The following is a 25,810-nucleotide window of genomic DNA, read 5'->3' as shown; positions in this document are numbered from 1 at the left end:
GAGAGTTCAGCAGTTTAGCTGCAAACAAATCGCCCTGTAGAGAATTCAGCTACAAACAAATCACCCTGTAGAAAGATCAGCTAGAAGAAATTACCTTGTAGAGAGTTCAGCTACAAACAAATCACCCTGTACATAGTTCAGCTACAAACAAGTCATCTGGTAGAGAGATCAGCTAGAAGGATCACCTTGCAGAGAGGTCAGCTACAAAGAAATCACCCTGCTTCATCTTTTCTTCTTCCTGTAGTAAAGAAAAAATGACAGGTTAAAAAGCCCTAAAGCCGGCCATAGGCCGGCTTTGGGGTATACAAATACAAAAAGAAGTGAAATCTAATCCAAAACAACCAAGCTGTAAAAAAAGAGTGCGGCCCTGAGAAAGGCTATGGTGAAAAAAGATGTGAAATCCAAGGTGGCGGCCAAGAAATGGCTGTGATGGTAGGTTAATGGTAAAAATTTTAATAACAACAATTCAGGTGAATTTGGTGCCGCTTGGTCTTGGCACAAAATTCACTTGAATTGTCGTTATTAAAATTTTTACCATTAACCTACCATCACAGCCATTTCTTGGCCGCCACCTTGGATTTCACATCTTTTTTCACCATAGCCTTTCTCAGGGCCGCACTCTTTTTTTACAGCTTGGCTGTTTTGGATTAGATATAATTACACACAGCACTTCTCTGTATGAATAAAATATATACAAACTAAAATTATTTTATTCAAGTTGTTGTAAGACTACAAGACATTAAGACAGGGCGGATCTAGGATTTTATAATGACTGGTTTGCTAAGAAAAGTGACAACTGGTTGATACAACTAGCTACAGTAATACAGTGTGCAAAGCGTGCTCTCTATCTAGGGGGGGTCTGGGGGCATGCCCCACAGAATTTTTTTTTGCAAATTTAGCTTATTCAGTATTAAATTTGGTAAATTTTGACTGAAAAATGATGCCACTTTGTTTAAGTGACTCACAAATCACAATGCTTGCAAAGCATTATGAGTTATCCAAGTGTAATAATGATGAAATTACACCATTATTCCCAACAGTTGTAATACTAGCTGTCATATAAAGGATACAGCCAGTAACTGAAAATTTGTTCTTTACATCTTAAAGAACAGGAAGGGGAAATATATGAATATCAGCTACACATGATCAATACCTGCCATTAATTTTGTATTTGAAATACCTTAATTTAGTGGTACATTAAATTTGGCAATTTTAGAGTTTTGGTTTTTTGCTAATTGATTACATCGGTTCACGAATTAATTCATCGATATACAGGATTGCTAATTCAATTTAGTGTATTGCTTGGCTTAAAGTATAGCTAGTGTGCTGGCTCAAACTATCATATCCAAACAGTAACAATGAAAAGAGAGGGCAGGTATTGACTCAGAGTGTAAACTCTTAAAATTTATTGATGTTAAAATATAGGGAGATACATCAGATAAATACGCCATGAAACTTTACTGATAAAACAAAAACAAAATTTCTTAGATGTTAAACCCTTGTTAACTTTATACATGTAATAGTTGTAACATGGGCATGAGGGCTTTGCCTGATATGTATGCCTGACTGCCCGAGGGCAGAGGGCATACATATCAGGCAAAGCCTGAATGCCTGTGTTACAGCTAATATGTGACACTTATTAGGCTGATAGCCTGAACAGGGTTTTCATAGCGAAATCCAAGTCGTCCATCCCAATCACGTGAGTGTTGATCAATCCCCACAATCAATTTCAGCATCAACATCTATATAATCACAGACCGGCTACATTTCATATGTAGCCTGGCTAGCTGGGCTACATACAAAATGTAGCCTGGGCGGTTCCTTTGATCTGAGGTGTGAAAGTATTACATGATAAGAAATTCACTGTTTTACCAACCCAAGCATCAAGTTTGTAGCAACAACTGAAACTACTCACTATGATATTAAACTGTTATCAGAAGGTGATTAGCATATGGCAGGATGTTTGCAGCAATGGTAAAATAGCAATGCACAGGTCAAGAACACAGTGTTTTCAAGAAAAAATTACCACTGTGTGACACACTGGCAACTTTTTTGAAAAAACAGTATGATCTCATGGTGGATGTTCTATTAGAGTAGTTGACTGTTTTATTAGAGTATTTTGATTTTTAGCAGCTTTTAGGTTAAGTCTTACGTAAAAAGCATAATTTGAACCCCTCTCAGTAATTCTAAGAAACGATTAGCCATTCACCTTTCTCTTTCCATCTTTTCATTCCCCATGCATACATATAAGATGCAATTGTATCTGTACTGCAACTTCTAGAAGCTTCCTAGCTTGCACATAGTAAAATTTTGGAGAGGAAGTGCTTCAGCACCCCAAGCACCCTCCCTAAATCCGCCCTTGCAAGAGTATGTAAAGAAATAATTATATAGAGTATTTATAATTCTGTAGAGGAGACAGTCATCAGCAAAAAAGATGTAACGGTGAGTGAATATTTTTGGAAATATCATTAATAGTAGGAACATTAAAGGACCAAGTACACATGCAGTTCCGTGTGAAACACCAGATTATACTGGATGTTCAGATAAGTGTAGAAGTTTCTTGAGAAGTCCTTGATGAACTACACTGTCAAATTCCTTGGATAACATCAATTTGCTTCTGGTGGTCCACAGCAAAAACAGGTCCTCCACCAGGCAGTTAACTGCATGGGTTACACAGGTCTAAAACCATTAATTAAGATGTTATTTGAGTTAAGATGCTCTATATATGATGATATGATAATATTATTATACAGAACAGAATACCCTTCAACTATGACAGGACCTCAACCTATTTTCCATTTGGGCAAAATGTGGCAATTGAAATTAAACATAAATAAATGTCTCATAACACGTTCACCACTCACATTCAACTACCAACTTATTAACAATCTAAAACATAAGTTCAGCTTTTGCTCTCCAGATGTAAAAGCTGCAGCATATATCTCTCAATAATGATATGTCCCTCAATCGAATACACAGCAGCAGTCTGAGACCTCCACCATGCTGGGGATATCCAAGAACAGGCAAAATGGAGCCACAAGTTGGGTGTTCAATAATTATATTCTGCCATCTATGTTTAACACTTAGGTCATAGGGATAGCTACAGTTAAAAAAGATGCACAATATCAAGACTGCAAACGTTATTTAAAATCCTACACCATGACTATGCACTCAAGTTGAAATCCCATCCCACACTACTATCTCCCCCAAACAAGACACACCGGATTGTATCATCCCTTACATTTTATCATACCATATTTGTCCACTGTAGCATATCAACAGAGCTTCTACTCAAAAATAATTAAAGAATGGAGTTACTTATAAGTGAACATGACAATCTGCATGAACATATTTACTGATAAATCTTATAAACTCATTAATCAATTGCAAGCTAGCTATCTTTTCCTGGACACATCAGCTGAGCTGCCTGCATAGTAATAATAAGAGTTGTACACGACTATACTTGTTATTTTTTATTTGTTTATAATGCTTTTTGAAGCAAGAGAACCTGCATCAAAGGTCTGTGGGAAATCTGTGCCCACAGCCCAGAAATGTAGAGCTATACATTAATTAATTACATTACAATTACTTAACTATGTAGAGTAACTATGTACTTATTACTAATTTGCAGTTCAGTATCATTAAAGAGGGAGAAAATTGGTTGTCTTAAGCATTGGTGGCATGTACATAAGAAATGAAATGAATAGGATTGATCAGAGTTGAAGTTAACCATAAAATGGTCCCATAGGTGTTTTGTGAGCTTTTGTTTGATGACATAAGGTGGTAAAGATAAGTTTATAACAGGTAGATGATTCCAAAGTCTTACAATTCAATTGAAATAGAAATGATGATGAGCGGCGGATACTGTCCTAGGGTGGCATAGTTTCAAGTGGCTTCCAGCTGTTGGTGTTGAAAGAGATATAATTTCTGATGTCAAAGTTGTCTGTTGGTGTGTTCAAGGATTTGATTAGAAACATTAAACCATTCAGTTCATATAGGTGTACATTAACGGTAACAAATTTAATTGTTGTAGCCTTGATTTATAAGATGAGATGTAGCCATTCAGTTTGAATTTAGTAGCTCTATGCTGCACACGTTCCAGGGTAGTTATATCTCTTATTAGCTGAGGTCTCCATATTTGTGAGCAGTATTATTTGTTATCTAACCAAGGAAATGTAGAGTTGCTTTTTAGCTTCTATACAATTGACCCTAAATTTACATCTGATCAAGCCTAGAATCTGATATGCTTTAGTAGTGATAGTTTTATAGTGGTCTGTCCAGTTGAGATTGTAGGAGAAAATGATACCAAGATCCTTGTGTTGTAAGAGTTGCTTTATAGGGTTTCCATTAACTGTGCAAGTTGTGGTGTCCAGATCAAAGGGTGGTTTATCCCAAAAACGAACATGTACAAATTTAGCTTCATTAAATAATAAGACTGAAGAGTGGTTCCACATAGCTGTGTTGTTAACATTGCTTTGTAGTTTACCATTATACTGATCCTTTAAAGAGATATCCTTTAAAGAGAGGTTATTAAACATACATGCAGCGTTCGGTCCTTGAAGAGAGGTTTCATTGTATTTACTTTTAAACAGGTGCTCATGCACTATTTAAATAGTATTCATTTGTTATGCAGGCGGCATAAAATCAACAGTTCCTGGAGTTTTAGTCATTGTCTTCCTACTATCAGCCTTTATCATATCATGTGTCATGAGTTATACATTATATCATGTGTTCTATTGCTGTTAAAATATGACTGTTCTATATTAGTGATCTTTTCAAGACATGTGTTTTCTCACAATTACCATCATTTCTGCTTAATTTGCTAGCATCATGCTTTTATATATAATAAGACTAACCAGGTTAGCTATATGCAAGCCGAGGATGTAATTGTCTTTGTAATGTATCCTTAGTTGTTTGGTTTTGTATTGTATTGTTTTTGTAGGTGGTACTCATATAGGCATATTTGCCTTATGTATTCACCTTACCTTTTGGTTAAACTAATAAAAATAAAATAAATAAATAAATAAAGTAAGCATAGGTAAGTTAATATACGGGCCATACGAGGGGTAGCTAGGTAACGAGCCAAAATCGTCTACGAAATTTCAAAGATGACTGCCCATATTTCATCTATCAAGACAAATTTCAGTTCAAATATCTCCGTAAATTCAGTCATTTTTAAATGAGTAAATCCGTAAATTTTCGTTACATTATTTCGATCGTCAAATTTCATCTTTCAAACTGCACAAATTTCAGGTTATTACCTACCCCTCGGGGCCATATGGCTAATGGGGTTCGATATGATGAGGCTACCAGGACTACGGTTATCACATGTTCGGACCGCCACACCCAAATCTTTCCCTTTACCATAAATGGCTCCGGTGATGCTGATTTTCAAGGTTTAGTTTAAAAGGAGTTACTAAAGTAGATCGTAAGGAACTGGGACGAGGGGCTTACGGGAGAGTTTACACCGTCAACTATCATGGAACGATGTGTGCCGCCAAAGAGATCCACTCCATTCTGGTTGAAGAGGTGGGAGAGGAGGAAATGCGACGAACAGTGGAGTCATTTATGAGAGAGTGTCATCAATGTAGTACATTACGTCATCCAAACATCATACAGTCCCTAGGTGTTTATTATCCCTCTTCGGGGGCGGGCGGTGTACAGGGAAGAATGCGGCTACCAGTAATGGTTATGGAGGTGATGGCGGACAGCTTGACCTCACTGGTGGATAAGCACGAAAAGATTCCTGTCCACATAAAATTTTCAATCATCCATGACGTCTTCCTTGGCCTGTGCTACCTTCACAATCAGGATCCTCCCATTGTTCATCGAGATCTCTCTCCGAACAACATCTTATTGACGGAACATCATGTGGCAAAGATCAGTGATCTTGGAGTGGCCAAGGTGATAATGGCTGATAGTAGGAAGACAATGACTAAAGCTCCAGGAACTGTTGATTTCATGCCACCTGAGAGTCTTTCAAGAAGTCCAGTTTACGGTCCTCCCATGGATGTGTTCTCATTTGCTGGAATAATCCTCCACACATTTAACCAACAGTGGCCTAGTCCATCTGATCAAGTTGAGTTTGATTCCAAGACCAGAAAGGTGGTGGCTTTGTCTGAAGTTGACCGTCGTCAGCAGTACCTGGATAAGCTGAGAGGAGAGGCTGAAGTATTGAAGCCACTGGTGGAGGAGTGTCTGGATAATGATCCTGTTGTGAGGCCAACCATAACAACTGTATGTGAGAGGATCCAAGTGAGCAAGGATGTTTACATAAAGGAGTCTCCACAAAATGTTATCACTTTACATAAACAACTGGAGCAAAAGGATAAAATAATAGATGAGAATAACAGAGAAATTAATCAATTGAGATCTGAAGTTGACCAGTTGAAACAAGAACTGGTAAGTGCTCTCTACTTTGTTGCTAACAATAACGTATTATGTGGTATTGTCACCTTAGTCCTCCACAAGGAGTGTACCAGCGGAGCAAACAGCTAGTCAAGTCGACAGAGCAACTTTAGAAGGAAAAGGATTCACAAGAACATCAAAGTTTAATGTTGTGAGTCACACAATGTAACATTATGGTGAGAAACCTTACAGATTGGTGATCTCTGATATGACCACCTCAATAGCAGGTCTCAAATACTCATCATTGAGGCTATATAATCTTTGTTCATGTAGCAAATCAAGACACACTACCGTGTGTCATGTGGCCAAGAAAGCCAGTGTGCCACACTGTGAGTATATTGACAGAAAGGTGCACAAAATGTTGAAAAAAAGACTTGCTGGAGATTAAACCAGGGACCTGCATACCTAATACCTGTATCCTTAACCACTGAATCACTACTACTCAGCTGATCACCTTGCTTAACTTCTGCTTTAGAAATGAAAATTCTAGAGTAAATCTGCTTATAAACAAAGTTTATAATTTCATAGATCTATACCTAGATTGTCTAGACTGTTCCCAATAAAAGTCCTCAAAATGTGATTCTATTAATAGTAGAATAATATTACCAAATGTGACCCTATTTTGGAAAACCATACATTTGGGCACATAGGCCAAATTTCTTTTTTAGAGCTACAATGAAGCACTGAGTGGTTATCTACCTTGTGTGAAAATTTTGTGATGATACATTGAAGCATTCCAAAGATATGGCTAATTTACTATCTAATACATAACAAACTAACTTTTCATTATCAGTTTATAGAAGTGTATAGTGATCAGGTGTGACAAATTGATGACAAATCACTTTGTTGACAAAGATCTCCTTTCTCACAATCTAAAATGGATGAAAAGAGATCCTTGAGAGTTTAATCATGTGTTCTTTGTGCTTTTCCTCAATTAAATCACTTGTATTATTGTCTAAAGAAAAGAAAATGTTTGGTTTTGGAAATGAACAAATCACCCAATTTGTAAGTTAATTGCTGTCCCACGCATTGTGAAACTACTACATGGCCTGATATAATTGAGTATATCTCCTAGAATAAAGAAGCTATGGGTGTGAAATTTCACAGCAAGAAGGCTTAATAGTTGCTTTATCAGAATATGAAAAAAATTTTCAATTGAGCATTCCCACAAATTTTGTATGTACCCAAATGTATGGTTTTCCAAAATAGGGTCACAAATATACAATGCAATAGATCTACCAATGGAAGATCTATATTTTTCTAGAAAATTCATGTGCGCGTTATAGAGTATTACAATAATATTACAGTGTACAATATAAGGGAAAATTATTGCTCAGACAGAATGGCCAATCAAAAGTAAATTTGATTAGCCATTTCTGAAATTGCATGGCCATAAGATAGAGGTGTACTATCCTGGTGTACAAAGCACACCCCGCAGTGCAAAGCACAAGCCTTCTAGGGGGGTCTGTGGGCATGCCCCCCCAGGAAAGTTTTGAAAAAGGATCACACTGAGATTGAATCTGAGACCACTTTCAGCTACTTATCACTGAACTTTTTGCACATGCATTTTACAGAGAATTAATTGTTTATTAGTAATACATGTACACAATTTGTGTTGCTGCATACATATTTTACAAAAAAACTATGAATCAATGTATTGTACAGCCAGTTTATAGACTTAGCTAGGCTAAATGCTTTGTTGTTTTTTTCCCAGGGTATCCAGCACCCCTTGCCACCACCCCTAGCACTAGATGTTGAAGTGCTAGCCAAAAGAAAGACTAAACAATTTATTGGATTAAAGGAAAGACACCTGACCTTCTATCAGAGCAGCCCTATGGCTGACCGGGCAGCCACTGTGGGAGCGTGCTCCTCTGAATGCTTTGTTACAGGTGGTGTTGAGTCAGCACAGATTGAATTATCAACTAGCTATTGCTAAAGTTTCTCTTGTGAATAGCAATAGATCAAAACTTACTCTCGAACTTTCTGTGTGCATAACACTTTTATCACGTGACTTTCATTCCACTTTCTCCAGCCACTGCATCTCTACAGATTATAACCACGAAATGGCCATCTTATACTTAATATCGTACCCCCACTTCGCAAACATTACTTTCTTTCTTCTCTTGGAAGGCGCCACTCTTTTAGTCAGTGTGTTCATGGCAATCTCTTAGAATGGATTAAGAATTTCTTATCTAGCAGAAAACAGCAAGTTGTATTGAATGGATATAAGTCTCGTTCCTCTCCAGTCTCCAGTGGTGTCCCTCAAGGATCTGTGTTAGGCCCTTTACTTTTCACTATGTTTGTTAATGATATTCCATCAATTGTGTCTAGCCCTGTGTTCATGTTTGCAGGTGATACAAAGATTTTCCGTGTGATAAGAAACGAAGAAGACTACGTTACATTACAGAATGACTTAAATTGCCTTTACAGCTGGTCACAACTTTGGCAATTGAAGTTTAACATCTCCAAATGTAAACATCTCCATTTTGGCCCAGCTCACCATCATGGCTTCTATTATCTTAATGGAACTCCAATTGACACAGTTACATCCCACAATGATCTCGGAATTCTCTTTGATGACAAGCTTAAGTTTCATGATCATACTGCTAAAGTTACAACCAAAGCTAATAGAATACTTGGCATGATCAAGAATTCTTTTGAATATCTTGACTCGAGTATGTTGTCTAAGTTGTTTACCACACTAGTTCGACCCATCTTGGAATACGGTAATGCCATTTGGGGACCACTATTTACCCTTGATCAGAGAAAGGTTGAAAAGGTACAACGTCGAGTTACCCGTCTCCTCCAATCATTACATGACAAATCCTATACTGAGAGGCTGTCAATACTATCCTTACCATCACTGTTGTATAGACGCCAGAGGTGTGATTTAATTTTTCTATACAAAATTCTTAACAACTACTTGCGTTCTGACTTTACTAATCTATACACCTACTCCACTACTACTACCAGGGGACACCAGTTTAAATTGTTCAAGCAACATTCAAGATTGTTATACAGATCTAATTATTTTATTAACAGAGTGATTAATGAGTGGAACAGTTTACCTACCTCTGTTGTAGAAAGTTTTACAATTAACACTTTTAAATCGCTTAGATAATTATTTTTTAGATTTTAGATTTACTTTTGTATAACGCATTGATCGGGTATACAGGCTTTGCCTTTACCCGTATTTAACCATAATCATAATCATAATCAGTGTAGTGATCGCTTCTTCACAACATCGACAGTAACCCACAATTGATAATTTGGGTAAATACTAGGTGCAGTGCTCTAGCTTACGCATGCGCATCGAGTCGATGTTTTGACGGGATCGAGACTTCACGTAGTGATTAAATAGCTTTGGTAAGGAAAGTTAGCGATACGACAATAATAATAACTATAATATTACATGTTATAAAGACTAATAATAAAGAATTACAGTTGTAAAAAATTTGATCGGCACAAATGGCCGACCAACGGCTACATTGATCGGTCAACAGCATTACTTGGTCGGAAAATGGCCGAGGGCCGACCGTTATATTGTACTCTGATATTACCAAATATTGAAGTAAAGCATGCAATAAAATAATGCATTAGCTAATCAGTCTGTCTTCAGTGATCATAATTGTGTCTGAAATGTGACTTTAAATAAGCCCCAAAGTCATCCATAGACTGTTGTTCGGACCAAAGTACAAAAAGAAGTGAAATCCACAAAAAAAAACAGCCATGCAAGCTATGAAAAAATGGTGTGGCCTTAACATGCACACCATAAAAATTTTTAGCAATTATTTTAACATCATTGCACCCATTTCTTGGCTGCCACCTTTGATTTCACAACTTTTTTCACCCATGCTTTTAATTTTAAGGCTGTGCCATTTTTTCACATTATCTGTTTTTGTGCAGATTTTATTGTAGGTGTGCAAATTTTATAGCTGAGGTGATGAATTCTACTGTTAATCAGGTTAGCAATCAATTAGGTTGCATTGAAGCTCCAAGTCATTTTGTTAAGACAATTTTCTGGTATTGTGTGTAGCTATTTTAAGCAAGGGTCCCCAGCTTGTGAACTACAAAGGCATTTCTAAACAAATTAGTAGGTTAAGCATGGCTGCTCTACTAGATTTAAGTTCAGACTAAGACAGCTCCCTCAATGGTGTAGAGACCAACTAATTCAGCCAGACATTTACTAGCTAGCTAGCTAGCTAACTACGTTTGTAAAATCACTTTTTCAAATCATAACAGCCACATTTTTTGTTAAAGTGGAACCTAGCTTTCTATAATGGACACTTACGGACCCAGGATTTAGGCCTATATTTACTGTATTGTAGAGGTTTTCCTCTTTCAGAGGTAAATAATGTATTAATTAGACCCAAAAGTTTTTGTCGATCCTTATTATGGAGGTTTCATCTGTTGTCTCCTTAATTTGGGGAGTTTGTTAAGAGAAGTTCCACTGTTGGTAAGGGATGTCAATTTCAAAGTGTGTGATTGGTGGAAAGTTAATTTGCCTAATTGGTGTAATTATTTGTGAATAAAATGGTTTATTAACTTGTGGTCCACTCACTTATAGGAGGCACCTCCATTAATGCCAACACTTACCAGTGGCAGGTACCACATAAAATGGACTCAGCTGGCTGATCTTCCTGCTCCAATGTTTAGTGCATACACTGCTGTACAAGACGAGAAGGTCTATGTTGCTGGTGGGGATAGTCCAGTTGATGATGCTTTCCATCAAGTATATGTCTATGATATCAACACTGACCAGTGGGGTCAGTTACCTCCTCCAGGTCATTATTGTGGTGTTCCTCAGGTCATTGGTGGCAAGTTGGCTATTATCGGTGGATGTCTATCTGCTAGTAAACAAAGAACCAATAAAGTTTCCACTTTTGATCAAAGTAGTCAAACTTGGGTGTCTTATTATCCTGACCTTCTATCAATTAGGAGCAGACCAGGGGTAGTTACTCACATGGAGCATGTTATTGTTGCTGGGGGAGTGAAAGGAGATGACACATTAGTCCTACAAGATGATATTGAAGTCTTGAATTGGAAAGAGAACTGTCATTGGAGAAAAGTGTCCATTTATCTTCCAGTGCCATTGTACAGCTCCAGACCCATTATTGCTGATGGTCACCTTTTTATAGTGGGTTATGATGGTGTTAAAAACAAAGTTTACAGTGATGCCTACAAGATTCCAGTAGTTGACATCACAAGATCAGGAGAGCAGCAAACTAGTTACACATCCACCAAATGGATTACCATGACTCCTGCTGATCATTATTATACAACTCTCATCCCCAACTCGTCTCCACCAATCGTAGTTGGTGGACGCGATCCATATGAAATAGCAACAACAACATCAGATATTAAGTTGTTTGATGAGTCAAGCAAGTCATGGAGGAACATTGCTTCATTATCATCTGCTAGATCTCATTTAGCTATAGCAGTAGTCAGTGATAATACCATTATAGTTTTTGGAGGGTACACTAAAGGAGGAAAGAATGCTTTACCATCCAGTCTTACTACAGTAGAACTGGGACAAGTTTATCCACTGTAGCTGTTATAATTAGTTAAGCATTATTATAGTTCACTGCAGATTTATAATTTTCACTTTTAAGATTTTATTGTTTATACAGTAGTTGAATAAAATGTTCAATAGTTGCTGCATGTATATGAGGAGGAAAGGACATAAGTATAACAATCAGGCATATACGTAAGGATCTGTTGATATTATTGTAGCTAAAATACTCCACTACACATGCACATCACATGTGAATTTCATTGCAGCATTATTCAATTTGGGCCATGGATATTTCTATAGGACCAGTTTTCTTCCAGCAACTGAAGCGTTTTTCTTTGCAAGGAACAGTGTAATTTAGCTATATTAAACCTATGATGTATATTTACAATTGATCAACTGGATGCTCACACACTATTGTAAAAAGATTGACATCCTTATTAAGTAGTCAACCTAATAAAACAATAAACCAAATATCTCTTAATAGAAAGACTATCTTGATGTATATAGTGGTTATACAAGATGGGAAAACCACACAATGTGTTGGATTGAAGGTTTGTAATTACTTTGAGAGATGTCTATAATTTGCACACTAGAACATTTGCTATAGACACAGATCTAGAAGTGTTGTTTTTCTTTGATATAATGGAAACACTTTGAAGTATTACCAAGAGCACATAATATTTATATGGGGAGAGTATATGGCCTGTAAAAACACCCTGGGTAAAGTTCACCACCAAAGTTCACCTTTCATCAAATCATCACCTTCACTGGAAATAGACAACTGTTGATTGGTGTTGATGAGGGAAAAGCCTCTGTTCTCACAAAAGGCTGAGCTGTTACTTTACCCAGGGTGTTTGGTGAATGCATTCAAGTTAGATACTCTCCCCCATATAAATATTATGTACTCATAAACCTAAGATTATTGAAGTTCAAATACTATACAAACAGCACTACTAGTATACTATGTAGGCTATACTAAAGTATTCGTTAGCTGTATGAAGCTATAGACATGCATCGATGGTGTGTGGTGTGCAAAAGTATGACCGTAACCTCCAGAGAATTTCTTGTTACATTGACTACGCAGTCAGCAACTCTATATTATTATTATTCACAGAATAGGTAGTTGATAAACTACACTGCTCTTGACTGTTTTATTAAAGTATTTAAAGTTTATGAATACTCTATTTAGCCTATAGAGTATCTTGATCTCTAAATGTATAGGGGCTCTAATCCCACCCAGTTTCCCATATTCCCCTTGTGCTATGCTTATATGGGTAACATAATTCCATGGACAGATTTAAGATATAAAACTGCACTATAAAAAAATAATGTTTGAATTATGTCATAAGTGCCTATAGCTATGTAAAATGAGCTACACTATCAAATATTTCTCAAGGGGGAGGGGGACACTGGCTCCCACCCTAAATCCGCCCCTGTGACATGGTGTGTTAAAAGAATTTCTAACTGCTATATACTGTTTGTCCTCATGCAACAGAGTGTTAAAGGGAATAAACCAGATCCATGGGTCATGACCTATATGTACTAAGCAAATTTTTGAATAAGTCTGACCATGCATGCAGTTCTTAGTGAATAAAGGGTGGTAACGTGTAATGTGTATAATTATTATGTATGATACCAGTGCTGGTAGTCCATAATGTATATGTAGCAGTTAGGAAAAGAACAAAGTGGGGTTGAAATCATGAACATGATGTATCAATACATGTTAAAGAGCACTCAAACAGCACTATCACCGTGTTCCTGAAAGTAGCCCCAAAAACAGGAAAAAATAGCCAAACAAACTACTTTTGAAAATAATCTTTGGCTTTAACTTATATACAATTCTGATGAACCATACAGCATACAAGTACACAGAAAAATTTGGAATTTTCAACTAGAGTAGGGACCATAGCACATCGATAAAAAGTACTGAAACAAGCTGGAGTAGTGCATGATATTAAATCACAGTAAAACAATAAGTTATAGTTATATCCCTACTGTGCACAAGATTCATTGATAAAAAGTACTGAAACAAGCTGGAGTAGCGCACGATATTAAATCACAGTAAAACAATAAGAAGTGTTATATCCCTACTGCGCTCAAGATACCATAATGGAAATGCACAGTAGGGATATAAGTATAACTTATTGTTTTACTGTAATTTAATATTTAATATCGTGCACTACTCCAGCTTGTTTTTATCGATGTGCTATGGTCCCTAGACTCCCTACTCTAGTTGAAAATTCCAAATTTTTCTGTGTACTTGTTTGTTAACTTTTTTGTAAATAATTATTCTGACTTGGTGAACCCACGCATAATGGCGCTGCATGCCCCAATTATCGTCTGAAAAGTGAAGTATCCATTACACTTCGTTGTCAGCTATTTCCAACCCGTTACACAGTATTTCGGATCAAGAACTGTTCAAAAAGCACCTCTGCAATCAGAGTAGCCACTATGAAAAATACTGATGATTTCCATTTCGAAGGGAAGTCATCACGTGCTACTGCCAAATCAACGCTTTTCGCTTTCAGCAAAGATGAATGGGACACAGGGGACACTGGTAAGTCCATGAAGAATGCATTGTACGTACTGTGGTATGTCAATAGGCACCTCTCGGCCCGAAACGACGTTGAACAGTGAAAAAATCAAGCCCGTAGCCTTAGCCGTTATCGAGTTACACTTGTCTGAAGGCATCAGTCAGTCAGTCAGTCAGTTACTCAGTCAGCAGAAAATTCCATTAATTTTTTTTTTTTAAATTCCGTAGCAACTTATTGAGAGTGTTTTGGGTTGATCTGAAAGCTTGTTTGGGCTTAGTTTTACCTAACCAATACTGTCTCATCGTCATCTGGGAAAATTGAGGCTGGTTTTTGGGTGATATTATTTCATGGGCCATGCCTACTCCTTTGTGGTCCCTACTATAGAGTACTATTGTACTGTATGATTAAAATGGTTATATACAGCTTCTGGGGAGCCTCTGCTGCAAGCAATTCTGTATATATAGTTCTCCTCACCATGAATTTCCAAAACATTACAACATTTATTTCTACCCCATACAGATTCTGTGTATGGACTAATAAATAAAGTTTTATAGTAAATAGCATTTTGTATCACTGAGATATAGAATTGGCAGACATTTGTAGTAAGGAGCACTATGTACTTAGGTGAGACTGCCCTTACATCCACAATTTCCTCTGCCATTGGCAGTTATAGCTATTACACGTACATACCACATGTAAATTTCCACTAACCATAAATCTGAAACCTTTGCTGGGATGTTAAATTGTTTTACAATGGCTATATGTCAGCTTTCTGCAGCAATCCTCTTTCAGACAACAACTTGCCACTCTAAGAAGACTGATACATCCTGCTCATACCAAAGGGGTACCAAGTTGACAATTTTACCAACCAAGGATCTCATGAGTACACAGTATAAAGACGGGCAAAATATTGATAAATATATGGATACCAGTGATACATGAATGTTTGGAGAGTTTGATATTCCTTAGAACGTATTTTACTATACTTCATAGTGTCTGTAAGAGAATTCTCTTATACGATGACAAGATTCTTTCATCTTTTCACTTGGCATTAACAATACCAGTCGTATAAATCCTGGGGAAAGGAAACACTAGAAAATTGATGGCTACACATAATGATATTCTCTCAAAGAAAGGATACTCACTTCACCACACAAAATGAAGACACTCTCTTCAGCCATCAGTTTCTCCATAAACTCTACAGTAGTGTTGATGTGAGGAAATTTACTCAATTCTACACCAACCATCATGTAGAGAGCACCAGATGGCATCACTGGTGTTAGCCCACCTACCACTGATAATTCTCCATAAGCTATATTAGCATTAGCCTACACACAATACTACTCAACAACTGCTCTACATTTTCACACTCACCTCCACTAAACTCATAGTGTTCTCATAATATGACTTTGGTACAGTGTCCAAGATCTTAGGTAGTGCAGCCTGTACTAATGTTGTGATGCCAAGTGACTTACGAGACACCTTTATCAGTGATGGAACTACCTGTATAATGCTAACTGTTCAATCTATACCATCACAAATGGTACTTTACCTCCTTCTTAAACCTGTCATGTCTATCATGGATCAGTATCCAGCCAACCCTCCAGCCAGGAACTAAGTACTTCTTTCCTATTCCTCCACAAGACAATATTGGTACATTCTTAGACAATGTTGCTATTGGGTATGAGTGTTGTCCTTTATACACCAGGTCATTGTATATCTCATCTGCGATTATGGGTAGGGAGTGTTTCTCTGCCACAGCCAGGATGTCAAGAAGATGTTGTTTAGAATAAACTGAACCACAAGGGTTGGAAGGGTTTACTACAACAATAGCCACAGTGTCTTTGTCTATCAACTGATCCATTTTATCAACATCAGCCTCCCATTGTCTGTCAGGCTGAAGGATAAAGAACTATTAAATGGAGTGCTTTAACTAAGTTACTATCTCCTTACAAACTGAGTAACTGTTCCATTTAAATACTTCATTTTCATAGTGGGCTGACTACTTTATCAGAACATCTGTATACTTTTCACTTGTACTATCATGCAAGAATATGATTCACTGTGTTAGCAACCTAAGGTCAAGTTTTTATACTATACATCCTAAATATTTCATGGCAGCATACACCAAAGCTGAGAGGCCTGAGGTATCTATATAGTTCCCAGTGTTCAATATACAGAGAAAATTCACTAGTGTTTCTCAATAGACCAGTATGAACAAAAGGATTTAACTACAGTGGCCATGTCAAGTAAAGCTCAAGCATATAACTAAGGTATACTTCTGACCTCACCATCTCATTGTAGGGTAGATCCCAAACATAGCTAAGGTGCATTTCATGACCTCATTAATAATGCCACCTCATTATAGTGACCATGCATGTAAAATAGGTCCCAAACATAGCTAAGGTGTACTTCATGGCCTCACCTCATGCACTACTCAAGCCAATTAGCTCAGCAGTTTAAGGAGGTTAGTCATAACCCCCTAAAGTACTACAGCATTTAGAAATCTTTGTGTTGTATTCATGAGAAATATGGATAATATACGTGTTTGTTTAAAGCTTAGGGTGACTGAATAAGGTCGCAAGGGTGCTGAGTGGTGTAATACATACAATTCACACATTAGAGTATTATTCAACGCTGAGGTATCGGTTTTCTTTGACATGTATCATAATGCACGGCCATTCTCCTATCTAAATGCAACACCTTGGAAATCACCTGCCTTACCGATAGTTGGTAACACTTGATAGTCAATCCTCTTGATGCCGCAACACAAGAATCGAGAGGATAGACTGGTACTGGCACTAGAATATTTTGACCGGGTTCTCCCAGAACAGTAAAACATGAATCCAGTGCTCCTGAACATCCACAAGTGATGATGATGTCCTATCAAGATTGACACTTCAATGATTAATGATACTGATATAACTTAGTTACACAGTTAGAAATTTTAAGGGACAAAACTTTGTGGAAATTAAAGAGGGATTTAACACATATATAATAGACAATTGCAGTGGATACAATGGAACTATGGACACCTAGGAACAAACCAATAATAGTGTTCTAATTATCAAGGTGTCCTGATTTTCTTCCAAGTCAGTTTGTGTACTATGGGATACTTTGGGACATTAAATAATTATCTAGGATATCCTCAAAGTATAGGATTACTGATACAACAGCTCCACTAAAACTTTCCATATACATGATAGTCCCTTGTCCAAAAGACTGGATATACTCACATCGTCAGTGAGGGGAGCCTCTGGAGTAGTGTAGTGTTTGGCTACTGTTTGTCTAGCACACAATAGACCTATAGTATGTCAGTAATAGTAACACTTCGCTAGTATACTATGTACACAGTAGTACCATGAGCAGGTCCATAACCATTGAAGTTGTCAGAGTCCACTGCTTCTTTGACTGCTTCCTTCATCACTTGATGAACTGGGAGGTTACCAAAGAATGTTGGGTCTCCTGTAGGACAATATGAATAGACTGTTATTGTTTTGTTAAAGCCATGTTGTTCATCGCTAACTACACTTCCTTGCATTCATTGTTAATGGTACATGCTAGACCCCCGGAGGACCCCTATTAGTCAGTAATAGATATTAGACAAATCTCCTTGTATTTTGTGATGTTCAGTTAGAGTGGCTTGACTGCTTTATTAGAGTATATCTATCACTGTTAATAAGTGTTATTCAGAATTAGCTATATCATTGATGCATCAGCTAGTTCCTCTATCAAAGTGAGAAATTATGACTTGTGTCCTACTCTATGGTACATTCCTAATTTGGGAGGCAATAAGCAGTAGAGTGCCTCAAGTCTGTAAAATTCAGAGGGATTCCTGGAAATCTCCGTGGGTAGTAGTTACGTATATGCCTCATATTAAAACCCTGTACCTATATAAAAATGTTCTGCTCAATCACATTCAGAGCTGTGTCCGACATTTGCACTTCAGCATTATACATGTGATGACCTTTCTATTAGAGTGTTTGACTGTGGTATCTCAATAGTAGCAATACCAAGAATTTAGTTACAGTACCAAATCCACTATTGATACTATTGTAGTAACTACAGTATATTATGCAGAGCATCAAAAATTAGGTAGTGGCCCCAGTTGCTCTCACATGTGTGATTAGAAAAATAAACCGATAGTTTGGGTAAAGACTATATTGGAAATTGTAACATTACACATTAGCTACTAGGAATGGACTCCACTTGGTATGAAATTAGGGCATGTAGAAATGGTTTAACTTAACATTCAAGCATTGTTTTATTTTCAAATACACGTAGCTATGCCCCGTGACTAATCTGATATTCACAACTCTAATTCACCGATCGATCAAGTTAAAATCTGAAGTCTTTATAATATATTTACACATTCAGTTAAAGAAATACAAATAAACTAATTGAAGTCATACATACACTAAAACTACAATCATAACAAATATTGTATAGTGGCTTTTATCACAATGGATTTTACTCTTGCGTTTAGAGCACTTCGCAATATTAAAATTCACAACATATTTCATCATGTAGGTTTTGTTTTGTCGTACCTGTAAGACTGCCATGTGGGAACTTGGATAACTGTTTGCCAACAAACTAGATGGTTGCGCAGGGGCATGGCAAGGATTTTTTGAATGGGGTTTCCAACAGCAGTATTGAGTTACCGGGGTTTGGGGGCACAACCCCCAGGCACCCAGAGACTGTAAATATTTAATGGCTCAAAACTCAATAGATCACTATAAAATTAGACTAGTGGAGACAGACATCATAAGACATACAGACACACAGACATCTGTAAGTGCTATCCCACTAGTATAGGGACCATGAATCCACTGATACAAATGGAATCAGTTAGAAATCAAAACTTTCTAACTACAAATATGCATAGCATGGATTCATTGTGTAGGCCCAAGTGATAAAATACAGGAGGTCTAGCTATATCTGTAAAAACCACAGACTAAAGATATAGCAGTATAAGGTCATGACCAGTTTCAATTACAATGTTACAATATGTGGCTTTAGCCAATGAAGATGCATGAAAAACTAACAATGAAGTTGCTTCATATTATGATATTTAAATGAATGTTCTATTAGAGTATACCTGACTGCTCTATTAGAGTATACCAATCTTTTAAACAAAAGGCTTATGTTCCCTCTGTAAATCCTTCCCTGAGAGATTAATGTTACTATAAACTGTTGTCCTGTGGTATATACCATTATTCACTCATTTTGTGCTACTAAACCAAATGGTCTTAGGTTTCTGCTGCAAACTCAGAAGTTTAAATTTTACAGGGGGCCCTGAAATCCTTGGAAACCCCCCTCCTTATGCCATGCACTGTAACAACTTGTTCAATATCTACTTCAATTCAATCAATTGCTTGTCCCATTATACAGCCACAGTTGACACATATTTCTTCACTAAACACATCAGTGAACAGCACAAAATAGCTGCCTTATTTTTCTGACACCTGCATAAATTCATTGTGGATACAAACTATTTGAGACTTCATACTTGTACATGAGCACTTTTTAGAATGAGTAATAAATTTGTGTAATTATAAATGCCACAAAGTTGTCATCTCATGAGATTAAGCATTGTATGATTCTATTTTTGCACATAAATTTGCCCTCAAGAAAAATCTGCTATACAGTACACAAATTACATGTTTATCTATAGCCTTAGTAACATCAAAACAGTAATCCCTTACATTTATAGGATATCTATGTAATAGTTATACTATGGCTTTCTGATATATACAAATGAAACCCGAGGGCCGCAGGCCCAAGGGGTAAGGGTGTGTATATCAGCAAAATCCCAACACAGTTTGGTATAAGTGATCTATATCAATCAGGGTACACTTACCTGATAGATGAAAGAACTACAGATAACTCACCCCATTTGTTTTATACACTAACATCTGATGATCAATTACGTGGGCAAATAGCTCTCAGAATGTTATTCCTACGTCATTATGTTTCAACACATGCCAGGAACTTTCAATTGTATATGGGATTGATTTTTGGGGTGTAAATTTTTTAATACTATAATAAATCCTTCGCTATTGTGGCAGTAATACATTAAGTTAAGTACTTAGGACTATAAGCTCCTCACCTAGTTGTCATATTCTTCTTGTTTCATGGTCTGCTCAATGGCTGCCATGCCCCTCGTGCAGTGGGTAGAAATATGCATCCACGCATCACCCAAGCAATCGTTTTATAGATCATTCGTCTTAGAATGTACTATAGTTACTGTCAAATCATCTAAACTTAGCAATTACATTGAAACTAAAATCCACAGTAAAATCTCCAAGTTGCTCAATAAACGAGTCAAAGCATTCCGTATCTTTGAACTGGTTAGGCATCAAAGCCATGAGCACAAACCATGTTACCATGATATTGCCCGGGTAATATCTACATATTTCCTGGTGAATGTGCAAGTTAAACCCTGAGCAGCGCCTTTGAATGCCCACACTAAAGTGGTATATTTATATATTAACAACTTACTTGTGGTGAGGTTTAAATCAGGGGTGGATCCAGACTTATGGAAAGAGGGGGTCAAAATGAACTAAGCCACTACATTGTCTGGTTTGGTAAGGTGAGACCAAAAAAAAACAATAAAAAAACAAACAAACAAACAAACAAAGCTATACATTGCTCTAATACTGTGACTGCTTTATTAGAGTATCTCGATCTTAGTATACTAAAAATTTTTGGAGGGGGTCAAGAGCCCCCCTTGACCCCCCCTGTATCCACCCCTAGTTTAAATATATTAATAAATGGGTAACTTTGTATTGTGAGCATGTAGCCATGTACTTACCTAACATTTGAGGGGCTTTTACCAGTAATATACACAATAAAAATGTTTACAATAAAAATGTTTGTCAGCTATATGACATTTGGCATGTAGACCTGATAATGAATGTTTAAATACTGAAGTTTGTATATGCACCAACACTCTTTCATAATATTTGACATTTAGACACACTCTTGTGTGAATATCAACTATCAACATCTTCTTTGTAGTTCTATGATAGCTTCAACCTTATAAGACTTCCTTAAAATTTAATTTCTATTTGTTATCATGTATTTCACAATAAAGAAAGTTGCTGCCACTGTCATGTGTAGCTATATGACTGGTGTACTGATCACAATTACCACATCATAGCTATATGCTACAAGTAAAACTAACTAGCCACCAAATATGGTAGTGCTAAGTGTGTTGCACAATTGGCATTGTTTTAAATTTCAGGCAATAACTATTAAACTTGCTTTAGCATAACTGCCTTACAGTTGCAGCCTACACACTACATTGATAATGATTACCCACTTTGTTGTAGTTATAGTTTTATAGTGTATAATGTTTCATAACTGGCTCAGTTCCCCGACTTATAATATACATACTTATCTATATCATGATCCCACTAGCTAGGGGACCTAGCTAAAACCTGTCAATTAAAAAACATTTAATTCAATTACTATATTCATGTACAGTCATACCTACACTAGAACGATGCTGATAAAGTTGTAACCATACACGGCTATCACAACTTAGTCTGGCGCGGCCGCCCCTTCACATAAAGAGGAAGGGTCTGGTCACTCTAGCATTACAAATTTGTAGCAGTGGAATGTAATTAAACAATGACATCACAACAATGGCAACAAGAATAACACATCTGACGACCATACAAAGGAAGTAGATCTCAGTTACACTGTATAGACAACTAGCAGCAGCCTCAATTATTATCTCATCTTCATGAAACTTCGCGATAATCTCTGTCGTTCATCACATAATTCCATAGTATCTATGGTAACTTCTAAACAAACGTCACAAAAATTCAGTAATTAAGGTAAATGCGGGTAATTCCGGACACTCTTTCAAACTTCACCGTCTACTATAAGCACAGTAGCTTTTTCTAAGCAACTAACCATATGATGTTACACTCCAACCCTTCGTAGTGCCCCACCAAAATTTTCAAGTTAATCGGTCGATCACAAGAGGAGCAGCGCCTCAAACTTTAGAGGCGTGCAATAAACAAGCATGCGCTTAATTCCGGACACTGCATATAACACATTGGAAATCATCGATTCATCGTTATAAAGTAATGTAACGTATAAAAACTGTATATTGATGTTATAAATGGATTATAATTGTTTCTTTTGTCCCTGTAGCTTGCAGATCCGACACTCAAACGTCGATTTCTTGGACGGTTTTCTACGAAATCCTGCACACGTGTAGTGGAACCACCTCCAGCATTTATCGCATCCTATCCACTTTTTCTGCGCCTCTTCGTCATCATCGTCGTAGGATTTTCCACACTCTTGACAATTGGAATCTTCATCTACACAAGGGTATATACTTGGCTAGCTTGTCATCTGCGTACAAAGCTAGTGGCAATATACAGCTGTAAAGCTGTCCATGTGCTGTGTATTCATTGCTGTGCATACATATGATTGTATTTAGTTGAGGCTATTTCAACTAAATCTTTTTTTCTCGGGCCCGACTAACCATGTATTTTTCTGTACAAAAATATTTACATTCACACGTGATTGTACAGATAACGCCACAAAGTTACCTTTTAAGCTTATCACAAAGTAAATATTTCATCATATGGCAGCCTACTGACAAGTGGCACAGTAATCATAATGTAGCTTAGATACCGTTTGACTCACAAAATTACTCTTCACAGCCACCAAAAAGTAATATGATTTTTATTTAAATTTTACCAACCTTGTACTTGGCTGATATTGGCCCGAGGAAGAAAAGATTTAATTGAAGTTGCCTGCCTGACTATACAGAACTATGCTAGCTAAGTACATGTACATCCACATAAATAAGTCTGTGTGACTATTAACTATTGAATACTCACCTTCATCATGATCATCACACACTGGCTCTTTATCAGGTGGTGTTGTTGCACATTCTCCTTCCAACCTAGCCACGATCTCATCACTTGTCAGAGCCTCTCCATAGCAGGTTTGCTTCACTCTCTTTTTACGTTTAGATGACTTTTCATGGTGTTTTTTCTGTAAAATTTTTGTGAAGTGCCATGTAAGATGGGCACGCATGGGTGTTAACTCAGCCCCACAACTCTTGCAACTACCTCGCAAGACAATGGGAGATGAGGTCTGCACTATGGTTGTGGCTGTTCTCGGCTCCTTTGCAGGTTGTTGAAATGGAACACCTGTTGCAAGTTTTAAATCTTTGATAGCACTTCGATTTAATGGATGTAGTCCAGCAGCTCTAAATCCTGAAATAATGTGGCTTTCCTTGAAAGAGTTGTCCCACAATTGTTTGATCAGTGATGGGAAAATGTTTTTTGTCACATTCTCAGCCATAGTCTGCATCTTGTACTCCTTCAAAATGTTGTAATAACACTGCTTCAGTGGACGAAATACCCCAACATCCATCGGTTGCAAAATGTGCGTCAAGTTTGGTGGAAGACACATGATATGTACCTTATGTTCTCTTGCCACATTAATCAGTTCTAGATTTATGTGGGAGTGATGCCCATCGACAAAGAGAATAACTGGACCATTTCGCAAAAGTAGCTCAACTTCCTTCAAAAAAATTTTGATAAACCAGCTAAGGAAGTTAGCACCCTCCATCCATCCAGAGGAAGATACACTGTATGCTGCACCAGGAGGACCTCCTTGCTTCCATGTATCATACATGTGTTTTGCTTTATACACAGTGAATGGTGGCAACCTTCTGCCAGATGCTGATCCACAACCTGAAAATTATGTAAACTAATAGGTTTAGTATATAAATTGGGCTTACCTAAAACAGTAATATACTCACGCCCAGAACCTCCTCCTACTTCATACACAGCTTTTGATCCTTTCTTTGCCAGGACTTGTTTAGATGCTACTGCTGTGCAGAACCCTGTTTCGTCACAATTCCACAGCCTCTCTGCAATTGCCTCGCTTTCAAACTTATCAAGTTTTGATGATGCAAACAGCTTTCTTACCCGCTCAAACCACTCGTCCAATACAATTGGATCATTTGCTTGGGCACGCTTCTTTGAAAGGTGCTGTGGTCTCCTTTGTGCTAGGCTGGAATGACGGCTGAGAAATCTGGACCACCAATCACGGCCTGGCATTCCTGTATCACCAAATGGATTTTGCTTGCCTTGTTGTTCTAAGTAATCTTTTATTACAGTGCCAACATAATATACATTCAAAGGAAAGCCCATCTCTGCTAATACTTGGCAAGTAATTACGATCTCTACTTCATCTTCGTCACTCAAACCTCTTGGGGCTCCAGCATAAGCTTTTGAGCTCTTCCCAGTAACATGATCGGATAATGTACTCTTTGGTATTCCATACAACTTTCCTGCTTCTCTCAATGTAATTTCCTTCTTCTTTACTCGATCAACAGCCGTCTATTAACATTATTATTCATTATAATAGCTACTGTAGCATAATAATACCTTCATTTCCTCAATTCCCCAAGTAGCTTTCGAAGCCATAGTTCATTCAAACTAATTACGCATGCGCAGATTCAAACTTAGCAAGTTATCCGCTGCCATCACCAGCAAAAGTTTGATTGTTGTGTATTTTGTTTTAGTTATTAGACATAACGTATGATGGTGGATGGTATAGTGCCACATAGATTGTAAGGGAAGTAGTGAAAATCAACGGCACTGTTGCGCGACGAGCTAATGAGAATTAATGGTCGCGTACGGCAGCAAATCCAAGGCAGATTGAGCTCTTCTTCCACCACAAGTTGGGTACTAATGTTGCCTAGTAAAGTGCCAAATCTTAATATTTTTCTCGCTGTTTACAGAAGTTTAGAGGGAAAAAACCGTTTTTGACACACCACACGTTCCGATATAATCTGGATTCTCGTACCCAAGCATGTATCAACTAGTATATACTTTTTGATTTTTATGATCCCTATAGGCATGGCTATTCACCATAAAAGTTTCAAGGTAATCCGTTTCTTCGTTCCTCGGCTAGCTTAACAGATGCACCAAAGTGTCCGGAATTAGGCGGTGTCCGGAAATACCCGCACTTACCTTACCAACAACGCGATCTGATTGGTGTTACCTGTTTTCGGTAACAGGCTACAAATTTTGTATGCTAGAGTGACCAGACCCTTCCTCTTTATGCGAAGGGGCGGCCGCGCCAGACTAATCACAACTCACCAATGGACAGATTAAGGAGTTCTTTAGTGGGATTAGTTTCCATTTTCTTTCCATCGAACACGTCCCGCACAGCATTCACTATTCCCTTCGATTCGTTGGACGCTATTATGGTCTGTTCTCCGAAGTCCATCATCGTAGGAGACCCATATATATACAAAAAAAATAATAAAAAATACTATTAGCGGACAGACGCGCAGGCGTTTATGGAT

General features: G+C 37.4%; 3 protein-coding genes across 4 annotated transcripts; 1 reads left to right on the top strand and 2 right to left on the bottom strand.

The window, feature by feature from the left end:
• The first annotated feature begins 5,206 nt into the window (after positions 1-5,206).
• LOC136264562 (uncharacterized) lies at positions 5,207-12,058 on the top strand. The gene is made up of 3 exons (XM_066059328.1): positions 5,207-6,402; positions 6,461-6,559; positions 10,976-12,058. Exons 1-3 carry the CDS (start codon positions 5,488-5,490, stop codon positions 11,957-11,959), a joined length of 1,998 nt encoding a protein of 665 aa, XP_065915400.1. The 5' UTR covers positions 5,207-5,487; the 3' UTR covers positions 11,960-12,058.
• Positions 12,059-15,344: 3,286 nt separating this feature from the next.
• On the bottom strand, positions 15,345-25,803 carry LOC136262997 (tyrosine aminotransferase-like). 2 transcript variants are annotated; one of them, XM_066057425.1, is made up of 8 exons: positions 25,602-25,803; positions 17,818-17,922; positions 17,694-17,761; positions 17,173-17,340; positions 16,010-16,354; positions 15,832-15,960; positions 15,603-15,785; positions 15,345-15,548 (listed from the first exon to the last, which is right to left on the bottom strand). In XM_066057425.1, the coding sequence occupies exons 1-8, from the start codon at positions 25,732-25,734 to the stop codon at positions 15,438-15,440; spliced, it is 1,242 nt and encodes a 413-aa protein (XP_065913497.1). In that variant the 5' UTR covers positions 25,735-25,803; the 3' UTR covers positions 15,345-15,437. The 2 variants fall into 2 exon arrangements, with proteins under 2 accessions (XP_065913497.1, XP_065913498.1); XM_066057426.1 differs by having other exon boundaries at positions 17,182-17,340; positions 25,602-25,802.
• LOC136262995 (tigger transposable element-derived protein 2-like) lies at positions 22,528-25,587 on the bottom strand. Its single transcript, XM_066057421.1, has 4 exons — positions 24,885-25,587; positions 24,233-24,836; positions 23,322-24,185; positions 22,528-22,793 (listed from the first exon to the last, which is right to left on the bottom strand). The coding sequence occupies exons 1-4, from the start codon at positions 24,921-24,923 to the stop codon at positions 22,597-22,599; spliced, it is 1,704 nt and encodes a 567-aa protein (XP_065913493.1). The 5' UTR covers positions 24,924-25,587; the 3' UTR covers positions 22,528-22,596.
• Positions 25,804-25,810: the final 7 nt, after the last annotated feature.

The sequence above is a fragment of the Dysidea avara genome, chromosome 8 (genome assembly GCF_963678975.1).
Source record: "Dysidea avara chromosome 8, odDysAvar1.4, whole genome shotgun sequence".
NCBI lineage: Eukaryota > Metazoa > Porifera > Demospongiae > Dictyoceratida > Dysideidae > Dysidea > Dysidea avara.
This window is presented reverse-complemented; position numbering and strand designations above follow the sequence as displayed.